Source organism: Coffea eugenioides, chromosome 4, assembly GCF_003713205.1.
Source record: "Coffea eugenioides isolate CCC68of chromosome 4, Ceug_1.0, whole genome shotgun sequence".
Taxonomy (NCBI): Eukaryota; Viridiplantae; Streptophyta; class Magnoliopsida; order Gentianales; family Rubiaceae; genus Coffea; species Coffea eugenioides.
Window position 1 is genome coordinate 42548847 of NC_040038.1, and position 12807 is coordinate 42561653.

Here is a 12807-nt window from a genome sequence, read left to right on the forward strand (position 1 = left end):
GCTTTTAGATTACTATATGGATTCTGTTCTTTAGGATAAATTTACAAGTCCTTTGGGTTTCTGATTGACGGAATGTATAGCAGGGAGCACTACCTGCAGGCTGCTTCTATATCAAAAAAAAAAAGAAAAAAAAAACTCCTGACAGTTAAAAGTGTCAGCATAGAATTCGATATTCTAATGTTGTACTATACCTATCCTGACACTTTCAATTATCAAGAAAAGGGATTTTTGTTGGCAGATGGGATGTTATAACAGCATAGTTTTCCTGACATGTTGAATAGTATGAGTCTATCCCCACATTGGAAGGGACAACACTCGCTCTAGGTGTGAGGATAGATAAAGTGTCAGGTTAGATTATCTATACTGACACTTTTAAATGCCGTTAAAGGCCATTTTTGTTGTAGTGGTACTTGCATGCTGGTTTTGTTGGCTTGAAGAAAATTGTGCGCGCCTGTAGCAAAAAAAAAATTTTTTTTTAATAGAAAAACTGCCTTTTCTTCTTTCTTTTTCTTTTTTCTTCTATTTTTTTTGTTGTTTTTCTTGATCCCCTTTATCTTCTTTCTTTGATTTTCCTACAAAATCAATCAAATAAAAATCAAATGAGATAATAATGATTTTTCTTAGAAAAATAAAAATAGAGATAAATAAAAATTAAAATAAAAATGATTTATAAAAATTTTGGTGTCTACAATATATTTGGAGTTTCTTTTGATATATTGTATGAGTGTGGTGTTTTTGTAGTTATTTTTGTTTATGTATTACTGTAGTATTGTATATGAAAAACTTATTTTTCAAAAAATAAAGAATCCAAACAGAGCATTTTTTCTTTGTTTAGACATTTCTACAAACACTTGATAGGGAAATAAACCATGAATTACAAAAGAAAATTTTTCTTTTTTTTTTTCTTTGCTTCACAAACTCGTGTAAAGGTGAACCCCGAAATTTTTGAATCGCAGTAAGAAGGCCTCTATAGATCCCATTAATTTTAGATTCAATCCAGTAATTCAAAATTCAAAAACCAATCCAGACAAACCAATAATGTTATTTCAGTTGAAGACAAAACAATGCCAAAAAGCAATCAATCTAGAATCGATGCTGCTGCGCCCTTGAGATGTTGATATTCTTGTGTCGATTGGAGAGATTTTGCCAAAAAAAAAAAAAAAGATAAGCTAAGATTGAGTAGCCTTTCCATAATCTACACTAAAGGTTGATGCTAATGGCCTTTAAATACTTTGCAGTTTGCAGAAGTGTTCTCTATTCAAACAGGAGAACTGCCCAGTGCCCATCATCAATTAGCGGTATATTTCATCATAATACTGAAGTTCGTCTGCTAAAAGCTTTTATTCTTTTGGGTTGGGCGATTTAAAATAAGTCTTACATATAGCCTACCAATGCACTCTAATCGCAAATGGGATTCGAATACAATTGCTCCCAATAAAAAAAATTTCATTAAATCTTGCGTGTAAAAAGTGCAATGCTTAATTTTACCGCATGGATGATTCAAAATAGAGTAAATTACTTTTTACTTCCTGCGATTTCACGCTCGATCACATAACCCTTTATAGTTTCAATATGACCACATAACCCTCCTATGGTTACGTGGAATGTGGAAAGTAGACGGAAACATCCCTTCGTCACGTGAAGTGGCAGACGCACACACAAAAAAGTATTACGAAAATAATGAATATACTTGAAAAATTCCCATATTTTGGCCAGAATTACCCTCAACCCTCACTATCATTAGTATATAGAGAATGCAAGCCCTACAATTTCCAATTTGCCACCGTTCTTCCATCTTATCAAAATTTTCTTTGTCTAATACATCTTCTAACACATTAATTGAAGGCCGGTGAAGAACTGGCTTCTGCAAGCACTGGCAATGGAGGCAACAAGGATTTAAGGTACCAATATCAAAATGTGAATGTGGCAATAAGGCTGTGCTAAAGATTGTTGATTCGGAAAAAGCATGTAGAGCATTGTTATATTTTGTTTGTGAAAGCAATCAGTATGGGTTCTTTGGATTGTATCATAAAGGAAAAAATGCAACAAAGTAGTAGAACCTATCCCACAAGTAGAGAAATAGTGAGCAAAGACAGTTCCATGGACAGTCCAATTATTGAGAGGCAAAAAATGGAAGATGGTTATTATTTGGCACATATGCATGTTTTGGAAGCAAATCTGAATATGTTAAAGATGTTTATGATTACCTCTATCGTCATTGCAATGGTTTCATTGCTAATCTCAATGAAAACAAAAAGCAGCCAAAATTAGTGAAACACTCTCATCAAAATTAACACAGTCCAAGTTCATACATTTGTGGCCATCTTGGCATTGTTAGCTCGTATATTTGCCAACACAGATGACACAGTTGGGGTAGGCTTTGGTATCCTTGATGTCCTCCTAGACTCCAAATGTGTTTCACCAATTCGTCCAGTAGCTTGAAAAGTGGTTTGATTCACTTCACTTGCAACAGGTTGCATCACCAAAAAAACATTCAAACAAGTTTCAGGTTAGTGAACTTTTTGGTTTCTTCCAATGTGATACAAATTTCATCAAGTTAATACCTGGGAGATGGATACAAATTTTTTAGGATTTAGAGATTGCAACCTTGGAAGCTCATGCTATCAGAACTGCCTTGCTCAAAGCATTGAAGGAAAATTGGACGTCCATCTTGCTACTTTCTGACTGCAAAGTTCTGGTTGACAAATTAAACCACTGGAGTGAAGACCTATCTGAATCAACATTATCCTGAGAGATATCAGGACATTAAGTAACTCCTTTTGGCGTTGTACTTTCTCCTTTGTTAAGCGAGAAATCAACACATGTAGTCATGGTTTGGCGAAATTCGCCACTAACCTTATCAACGAAACTAGGTGGAAGAATAGCTTCCCTGTGTGGACCTCTACGGCTGCACAAACTGATTATCTGGCAGTTGCCAGCTAGTATGTACATGTCTTTGTATGTATCAAAGATTTTGATGATATAAATGAATGACTTTTGACAAAAAAAAAAGTAAAGTAAGCCCTTGACTATAAATGTGGAGGCACCCTTTTCAACCATTCTGCTGCATTAAGTACATTTCCTGGTTTCGCCATTGGGCCTTTGGTCCAGTGGTCATCCCAAGCCTTCTTAGGCTTGGTGGTGCGGGAGGTCAAGGGTTCGAACCTTGCCTCCCACAAAATTTATCACAATATATGACGGTTTTCATTGACCAGTTTCGATGGAGTTTCTACTCACATCGAGTCCCCTCCCCTTCCCCTCTAGAATAGGCTAGTTTAGGTTATAGGAATTCTATCGTGTCAACAAAAAAAAAAAAAAATACATTTCCTGGTTTCGGATCAGCCCTCTCCAATGCAACCATTGCCCTCTTGAAGTTATGTATGTTACCTGTAGATGCTACTACCCAAAAGTGGTCTCTTAACTCCATTCCTTTGAACCTCAACTTAAAGTGTTGATAGAGATGTCTAACACAATAGCTTTTGGCAGAATCTGAAAAAACATTATCGCCTTCTTCTTGTCCTTCGTCTTTTGTTATCTTTGTCTTGTCCCCTACTTCTTCCTTTGAGTTCTGAAAGACTAAGTCTTGTGAGACATCACTTTGTCTTGACTTCTCAGCAATAATCTTCAAATTAGGTAGTCCATCATCATTGTTTTGAAAATCCGATCGGACCAATCGGTACGACCAGTCAGATCGCAAACCGTTCATAGCTCTGGTTCAGTTCATACTTTAGTTTGATTAGACTTAAAAACCGGTAAGAAATATTCTAACCGGATTGAACCATTGAACAGGTGATTTTTTTTTTGTCTATGAAATTGAAAAAAAAATGAATAGGTTTTCCTGAACCTTAAAGACTAATTATTAAATGCCACATCCACTCACTTTTTTTTTTTTTTTGCCTCTTCCTCCAAACTCCAAACTCCAAACTCCAAACTTTTTTTTTTTTTTTTTTTTGAAGTTGCAATCTCTAAATCCTAAAAAAATGAATTAAAATTTAAACTCACAATGTCTAATTCTCGTGAATTTTGTATAATTTCATAATATTATGGTATTTTTGGATTGGATTTAATATTATTTTTTTTGGTAGATAGAATTGAGATTGAGATGAAATTTATTTGTTTCAACTTATAATTTAAAAATTTTATTTGTGAAAATTCAAGTTCTTTGAAAATATTAAACTTTTCATCATATAAAGTTTTAAATTAGTCCATTGCATGTCTTATTTTGTGCATATATATTTATATAAATTATTTTTTAAAAAAATTCATTAAACTAGAGTTGAACCGATCCAATCGATTGAATCTCGATCCAAACACCTCGTCGGTTCAATTAACGGTCCAAGTTTTAAAACATTGGTCATCATCACATCTTTCAACATATAAGGCCATGTATTTTAGCCCTTCATATAACTTTAGCAGTGTGTCAATGTCCTTGTCATTGTTAATTTTGGCTACCTCCACGTCCAAACTATGAAAGGGAATTTGATACCAAATCTCAATTTGCTTTGCTTCTTTGTCTACTCTAGAATACAAGTGACATAGACAGGCTCTAGTTAACTTCTTTTTAAGGTTATAACCACTTAACTTTTCTATCCTGTTTCCACTGTATGAGATCTCAGGTTCTCATGTAAACCTTCCACCTATATATATGCATGTTACCAGGGGTGGTCGTCAGCATATTTTTCATGTTATCAAAGCCTATAGATGACAAAATGTCTGCATAAGTAATTGTCTTCTTCCAACTTGTCAAAATATATAAAACACATTCATGTTTCAAGGACCAGCCAATAATACTACATTATTACCCCCAATGAATTTTTTTTTTTTTGTCGATACGATAGCTTTTTATACTATGGGAAGGGAGAGGGCTTGAAGAGGTCCTGGAATAACCCGAAAAGGACTGAACTACCACCAAATCAGACGAGTGCACTACACACCCGCTTAAATTTTTTAAGTAAGATCACATTTAATTATGACAAATTGATGGGAGACAAAGTGAACAAGCCTTAATGCATTGGTGTGGTCACCAGTCCAATGACTGGTGGTTACCCCCAGTGGACCACTGAATTTTTTTTTTTTCCGAAACATTAGAAATTTTATATCACAATCAAGCTATACACTGTTGGAGCAAGGGCTCCTATTTTAACATTAGTGCAATTAGCACTCTGGGGTGGAGTAATTCCACTCCATGTCACAAAAGTTTAGAAGAGCAATTTTGCTCAAACTATAGCATAAGCTATCAAAGGACCACTGAATACTAAACATCAACATCTGCTTAGGGACCACAGTGTTACCCAAAAAATAAACAACTGATATTACTTTATACCTACTACTTCACCAACTTTTTTTGGCAGAATTTGTTTAATTACATGCATGTGTACACAACAGTAGAATACCCGACTAGTGAAATAACACAAAATTTGATATGCTACCGACAAATTTTAGACCATAACATCATTCCATATCATAGGGAGTTAAGAAAATTATCATGAAACCTTGGATCGGCAATTTAAAAAAATATGCTAACACCAGTACGAAAGCTATTTAGCCATTCAAATTTCAAACTTCCAAATTCAGACCTTGAAATACCAAAACTCTAAAATCGCTAAATCAGATTAAAAAAGAAAGTAGTATTTACTTACCAAATCAGTGTTATGCGATGTTTTACTACTACAGAAAACCCTTGATTCGATATTAGCTCCAACTTCGATCTTGCTACGCAGCCCTTTATTGTTGATTCTCTTTCGGTTTTTCACTCTCTCTCTCTAAGAAGAATAGGAGAAAATTCCTAAGCGTTCAAGGATGGTTGCTTGATCTTATTCTTTGGTATATACATGGGGACATTTTAGAGAATTCATATTTAGACGTTATGGAGGATGTTTCCGTCCACTTTCCGCATTCCATGTAACCATAGGCAGGTTATGTGGTCATATTGAAACTATAGGGAGTTATGTGGTCGAGCATGAAACCACGGAGGGGGGGGTAGATAGTAATTTACCCTTCAAAATTAAGTTCACAAACTTTCAAAATGGATGCTCTTTCATACGACCACTTTGGACAAGGGCATCCAATGCATCGATATTTTCGATCCATGTAACTATAGTTCTGTTGGTCAAGAAAGAACATTTAAAATCCTACCCGCAGGATCTAAAATCTGCTAAATGTGAAACTTGAAAGAGTCCAAAATATGCATTATATTTTGCTGTTAATAGGTGCGGTGGTGGTTTAAATCCCCTTGCAGTTCTGTTTTCCGTGAAATATTGGGTGCCCTTAGGTTAAGACTATGAAGTACGAATAGTGCCACTACTGGAATCTTCCACTAGAGTAGCACTCTATATTTTGTACAATAACAAATCTTAGCCCGTGTGATGTAAAATTGACTTCGACACCTCAAAGGTGTAGAGTTCCTACTTCCTAATCTAGGAATTCTTCAGCTCCTTGTTTGATCATCTTGCTTATTCAGGCAATATCTATCATACGGGACAGAAATCTAATCTTTGTCACAGAAATGCTCCAGTTTGTGTAATTAGATGCAGTGTGTCCTATATAATAGGGAATCTAGGAATTTTCTTTTTGAGAGTTTGGAGTCAATAAGATCCTGAACCCATGTAAACGAAGACATATTAATCATTTCTATTACAACACAGGATGGAATGCTAGAATTTCAGCCTTTCTTGTTTGCAGATTCCTGTTGATAGCATAAGTGGCTCTTCTGTGTGAAAACCTGTTCTACCTAGGGATAAAAATCGAATCAAACTACTCAATGTGTAGATCGAGTTCGAGCGGACAGAAGCTCATTTGATCTTGGTTTGTCAACTAATCAAGACAAGTCTGAATAGTATTTTGTATTCAGTAAACTTTCAAACTCGACTCGATTATCATAAAAGTAGAATTTATAGGTTGAAAATTCGAGTTACTTGAATAAATAAAAATTCATCTGAATTCGCCTCAAATAAATAAGTAAAGCTTGAACAAAACTTTAAATTTATTAAAATAATCAATCTAAGTGAAACAAAGTTGATTATTAAAATAATGAAGCTTGATCAGCTTGATTAGATTCGTTGACGCCCTAGTTCTACCCAAGTAAATATCCTTTAGTAATCTGGTCCACCTGGGATTTACAGGATACTAACACCGTATACAAAAATTATCTGAGCTGAAACATCAAATCAAAAGGGTACCCATTAGACAGCAGCGAGTGAGGTTAAAAATTCCCCATCACCAAGATATTTTCAAAACTACTATTCTGTAAGTAACAAATTCTGTAAGTAACAACTATTATATATATTTGGTTGAGACAAACAGTCCGTTAAAATGCTCTTGATGACAAGTACTTGAAAATTACAGCATTTAGATTCCTAAAGACGCCACACCAAAGTGATCAAACCAAGCAACTCTAAAACATTGAATTATTTGGTTGAGATTTACCTTTTCCCTGCATCCTCGCAAAGGTTTTGCTTAATATTTTGAAACCAAAAGCTAATGATATACTGTCAATAAAATGATACAAAACCATGGCTGATCCAAAGAAGGTTTTCTGAAATATTGACCACAATATATCACTGGCTCCCAATACAGCGACTAATTAATAAGGGAAACCTCATCTGATGACATCGACTTCGTTTGCAGACAAAATCAATCAATTGTTTGGACCAGGAAGACTAATCAATCCTCCATCCACCGACAAATCATGACCAGTGATGAATGCAGAGTCCTGAGAAACTAAGAACAGCACTGCTTCTGCAACATGTCTAACTGTCAAGGCAATTCCCTTCAAGCTAGTAAGCGGCCCGTAAACCTTCCCAATATCCTTTCCTCTTGTACTTCGCACACAATTAGATGTCAACGGCGTTGCGATGGCAGAAGGGGAAACGCTGTTTACTCTAATTCCATGAACTCCAAGTTGCTGACTCCCGCACCTAACTAGTCCAAGAACTGCATGCTTAGCCATTATGTAATCGGTCCGAATAACTCCTCCCCTGCTGGCTGCCACACTTGTTGTACAAACAATGTTTCCCTTCACCCCCTGCTCCACCATTACTCGTGCAGCGTGCTTTACACAGACAGCCATACCACGGGCATTGATATCAAACAAACGATCGAATTGTGAGAAATCGAGGTTAAGTACGGTCTGATCAGAGGGACTTACTATGCCAGCGTTGCTAAACATGATATCAAGCTGGCCATAGGTTTGAACCGTCCACTCCACCAAGGCCTTGACTTGATTTTCATCACTAACATCACAATGGAAATAGCTGCACTGGTGTGAACCAATGGATTCAGTGACGAGTCGGCCCTTGTCATCTTGTATATCGGCAACTACAACAGCCTTCACACCATTTTCAGCAAAAAGATGTGCTGTTGCTTCCCCAATTCCGCTGGCTCCACCGGTTACTATCGCAACTTTGCCTTCTAGCTTTTTTGTTGCTAAAGTCGATGCTGGTTCTGTCATTTCCTTTAATCAGAATAGGCCAAAAATGTGGATGGTGTTTATATGTTCCGCATGTTTTGGCTCTTACAAGTGATCCTACTAGGTTTTTATTGGCCACAAATAATGTATCCAGATTCAGATATCATATAATTTTCTACGGTAAGGCAGGTCCAAACCCCACCATGTGTCACTTACTAGTTGGTTTGTGTCAAACTCTTGTAACATGGTTGCATTTAGAGGGAGAGGGGACATGAGCAGGTGCTGTCGTGTTTTAATGTGGTTGGATCCGATTATTTTATTTTTCATAATAATTGAAATTCGACTTGTTTCTCCAAATTTCCATTCAAAGCATTTGAAATTCGACTTGTTTCACAACTTGAACACTGATTAGGATTTGAAGTTCGACTTGTTTATGAAAGCCTTTGATCAAACAAGGTTGGCCTATGGACCACATTTTTTTTTTCTCTTCCCTTCTTATGTGTCTCTTATAAATACTCTCCGTTGATAGATTCAAATTTAGGAATTACAAGTCCAGATATTAAGTAGTCTGAACACAGATTTTTCAGGTACAGATTCTACGTACAGTCAATAATGGTCATTATATCGTTAATAGGATTTTTACAACCACTGCATACTTTACACATTTATGAAAAGAATTGTAAGTGAAATTTCTTAGACAACTTTTGGTAATAATCATATTTGTCCGTATTCATTTTATAAAAGATCAAATCGACATTAATATGACTGTTACAACCTTTAAAAATATTCATAATTTTTTAAATGAAAATCTGATTAAATTATTTTGAGGTTTTGGTATTTTTTTTTTTTGATAAGGCATTCTAACACCATGTGTATTCTATGCTTGAAAATCACCTGTCCGGCCTCCATTTGAGTCCATAGTCATCATGAATTGAGGTTAACATCTTGTATTGTCTTATTTTTCATTCTTGGTTGCTTTTTGCCGATAGTATGTAATGACAATTGTCAGGTTTTCTCGCCGGACCTCAGAGAATCAGGAGCCTTGGTCTGGGTAGGATTTTAGGCAGCAAAACATCATCCAGTAACCATGATAACCAAAACAATCAAGGAAAGCCTAATAAAGCCATTGCTAAGAGGGCAATTGGAGAAATAAGAATATGTCAGGGTATAATTTAACCAAGCTACTCGACTCAAATTCACGAGTAGCTTAGTTCAAGATTCGATTTGAATTTGATGTTGATTGAGTTTGAGTGGAATTCGAGTTACTTGGTAAGGTATTCGAATCAAGTACAAATAGGAAAAATCAAAGGGTTATTATCACTTTACCCCCTTAACATTTTGTACCTACATTACTTTTTAGTTATTTTACCCCCAAGACTAACTGTCAAATTTAACGGAGTTTGTTAATCAAGTGAAAAGACATATTTAGCTCTTAAAATTAGTATTACTTTACCTCATAAACTATAACCTTATTATCAATTTACCCCATAGAGTTATTTTTTATACAATTTATCCCACCATTAAACACACATAGCAAGTTGAAGAATTTTAGAAGAAAGTACCTTCTTTTTTGTATAATAAAAATAATAAAAAATTTAGAGTGGCTTTTCTCTTTTTTAGTATCGAGACAAAAAAGTCAAAGTATTAATCTCTTTCTTCTTCGCAATCTTATTAATATTGAAAAAATAGAAAGATGGGGGGGGGGAAGAGAGAGAGAGAGATCAATTCTTTTTTGAAAAAATATAAATAAGAAATTAATAATAGTGATATAGTTTAAGAAAGTAATATATTGAGTTGAATTACTTATGGGGGTAAAATGATTAAAAGATAACATTGGAGAGTAAATTGATAGCAGTGATATAATTTAAGATGGTAAAATGATAATAAACCAAAATCAAAACTCAAGTACTTATTAAACCTTATAAGCTAAAAGTTTATGAAATTTACCCCAAAAAAATCAAACTTCAAGATTTTATTGAACTCAATTGAGTTCGATTAATCTTTTGATTGAGCTCTTTCTTAAAATAAATAAAATACTTATGTTTGTGTTAAAAAAAAAATCTTTTGATTGAGCTCAATTTGTTTGAATTCAAACTCGAGCTCAAGTCTCAATTTTTAAGAATTCAACGAGCAACGAGATGGAGATCAAGTTAAAGAAATTTTATTGAAGCAGAGTTCGAACAGTGTAGCCCTAAATGTGACGTTGAAGGGTGGCACTAAGAATTCAATAACTCTTGGAATGACGAATGATCCCCTTTCCAAGGCTACATGAGTGCCCCCGTTCCGCAGCTGTTTTCAGCTAGTCCATCACCTGCTACCGGACAAAGTTGGCACAATCAGTGCCTCCACTACATCTGCACCAGATTGCCAGCTTGACTTGGTCATTGCAAGTCATCCCTCCTGCCCATGGCCGGCTCCTATTGTGGTCTCATCTCATTCCTAAGCTAAGATCCTTGCCTTTTGACTGTCGCCTTAGTGGTGTACGAAAGCGAGGATGAACCTCTGTTAATTAGTTCAGTTTTTATAAAAAATATATATATAATATAAACGTGTTCTAGTCTACACAATACCAAGGTTGGACCATAAGTCCAATACTATTATGACCTTATCGAATTTTAGATTGGACAAGGCTCTCAATATATTTGCACATAGATGGAGTGCCAATAGATTTGTTAACAAGGATCTATACATATAGAAAAGGGATGAATTCACTCTATTTAATTATCCTACCTCCAAATTTTGAAAATTACATTAACCTCTTTTGAGATTTATTATCTTGTAACATTTAGATCCAACTAACAATTAAAAAGTGATATTAGGAGAGGGAGAGAGAGAGTATGATTCCACCATTGCTTTTGATCTACTAAATTGTTTAATTAATGTAATACCAAGCCAAACATTAAAGAAAATATTAGAATTTGCTATTTATTATCAGGCAATGTTTTAAAAGGCGAAAGTGTTGGGTAGGGCATTTAGTATCCTCCCCAACGAGGTGAAAGCCCCATGGCATGAGGCGTAAGCCCCGCGAATTTTTATTTTTTAAATATATATAAATATGATATATATATATTATAAAAGTCATTTGAAGATATAAATAAATATATTAAAATTAGATAAAATTAAGAAAATTTATACAGAAAAAGAATTATTATTGTATAACTCTAACTAATAATTTAAGAAAAATACATATATTGATATTAGCTGCACAAAAAAGTAGAATAATTAACATTACAAAAAGTTCAATCTTAGAAACAACTAGTCACAACTTAGAAGTCACCACATTAACAAGCACTTAAATCACAAACACATAAATTCAAATAAACACAAATTTCAAAGGTTAATTGTTTCAATAAACACACTTAACTAGTATGAAAAATAGAATGCCAAATTAGCAACCATATTGCTTAATTATAATACATAACAAGGAATAGCACCAATAATTAGAAACAAACTGACAAATAAAATGATACTATTCATCAAAGTCAATATCATCCATGTCATCATCTTCATCTAGTGTATATACACTAAGTAATTTTCTTCTAATAGTTGATGATGGTTCCGAAATTTTCATCATATTATAGGATCCAATCTATAGGTAATAATCTCTTTTCCTTTACCTTTCTTGGCTAACCATATATTATATTTCAAACAAATTCATATCAAATTCACTCTATGTCTTAATATAATAGATAGTAAATTAGTAATAAAGTTGAATATTAAAAAGTTAAAGACTTAATTGATGAAGTTAAATCTTTTTTTCCTCTTTTTAAGGATAATTTGTGAGGTGCATGCTTTTAACGCTCCACTTCAGAGGCACACCTAAACACCTGGACGTATGCCTTAGAACACTTTCACCTTATGCGACCACCCAGGGGCAGTATTGGAACGCTTTACCCTGACACTCATCCTATGAATGCCTTTTAAAACACTGTTATCAGAAATTAAATCACATATGGTATCAAATATAGTATGTCATTCTATATATTTCACTTAATGTAAGATTCAAATTACTCTTTTCAGTAACAAATCCATTCTCAAACAAGATCAACAACAAATAATTAAAAAAATCTATAATCAAAATATTACAAAGGGCAAACTTTAATACCATAAAAATCTCAACAACTTAAAGTTTGTTCTTTCATGCTGACAAGAATATTTATGATATTAAAGTTTGTTCTTTGTAATATTTTAGTTGCAAATTTTTTGATTATTTATTGTTGATTGTGTTTGAAAATGAATATGTAACTAAAAAAAGTAATTTGGATCTAATATTAAGTGAAAAATATAAAATGATATACTATTTTTTGATGCTATATAAGATTTGATCCCTAATAATAAATAGCAAATTTTAGTGTTTTTCCTTAATGTATGGCTTGGTATTGAATTAATTAAATAATGCG

At 34.1% G+C, this 12807-nt stretch overlaps 1 protein-coding gene across 1 annotated transcript; it reads right to left on the reverse strand.

Moving 5' to 3' along the window:
* Positions 1–7516: 7516 nt before the first annotated feature.
* On the reverse strand, positions 7517–8613 carry LOC113768496 ((-)-isopiperitenol/(-)-carveol dehydrogenase, mitochondrial-like). Its single transcript, XM_027312880.1, has one exon. The coding sequence runs from the start codon at positions 8447–8449 to the stop codon at positions 7637–7639; it is 813 nt and encodes a 270-aa protein (XP_027168681.1). The 5' UTR covers positions 8450–8613; the 3' UTR covers positions 7517–7636.
* Between the last annotated feature and the right edge of the window lie 4194 nt (positions 8614–12807).

Bases quoted from the DNA above. Each gene is read 5' to 3' on its own strand.
- LOC113768496 (XM_027312880.1), bottom strand. From the start codon at position 8,449: ATGACAGAACCAGCATCGACTTTAGCAACAAAAAAGCTAGAAGGCAAA.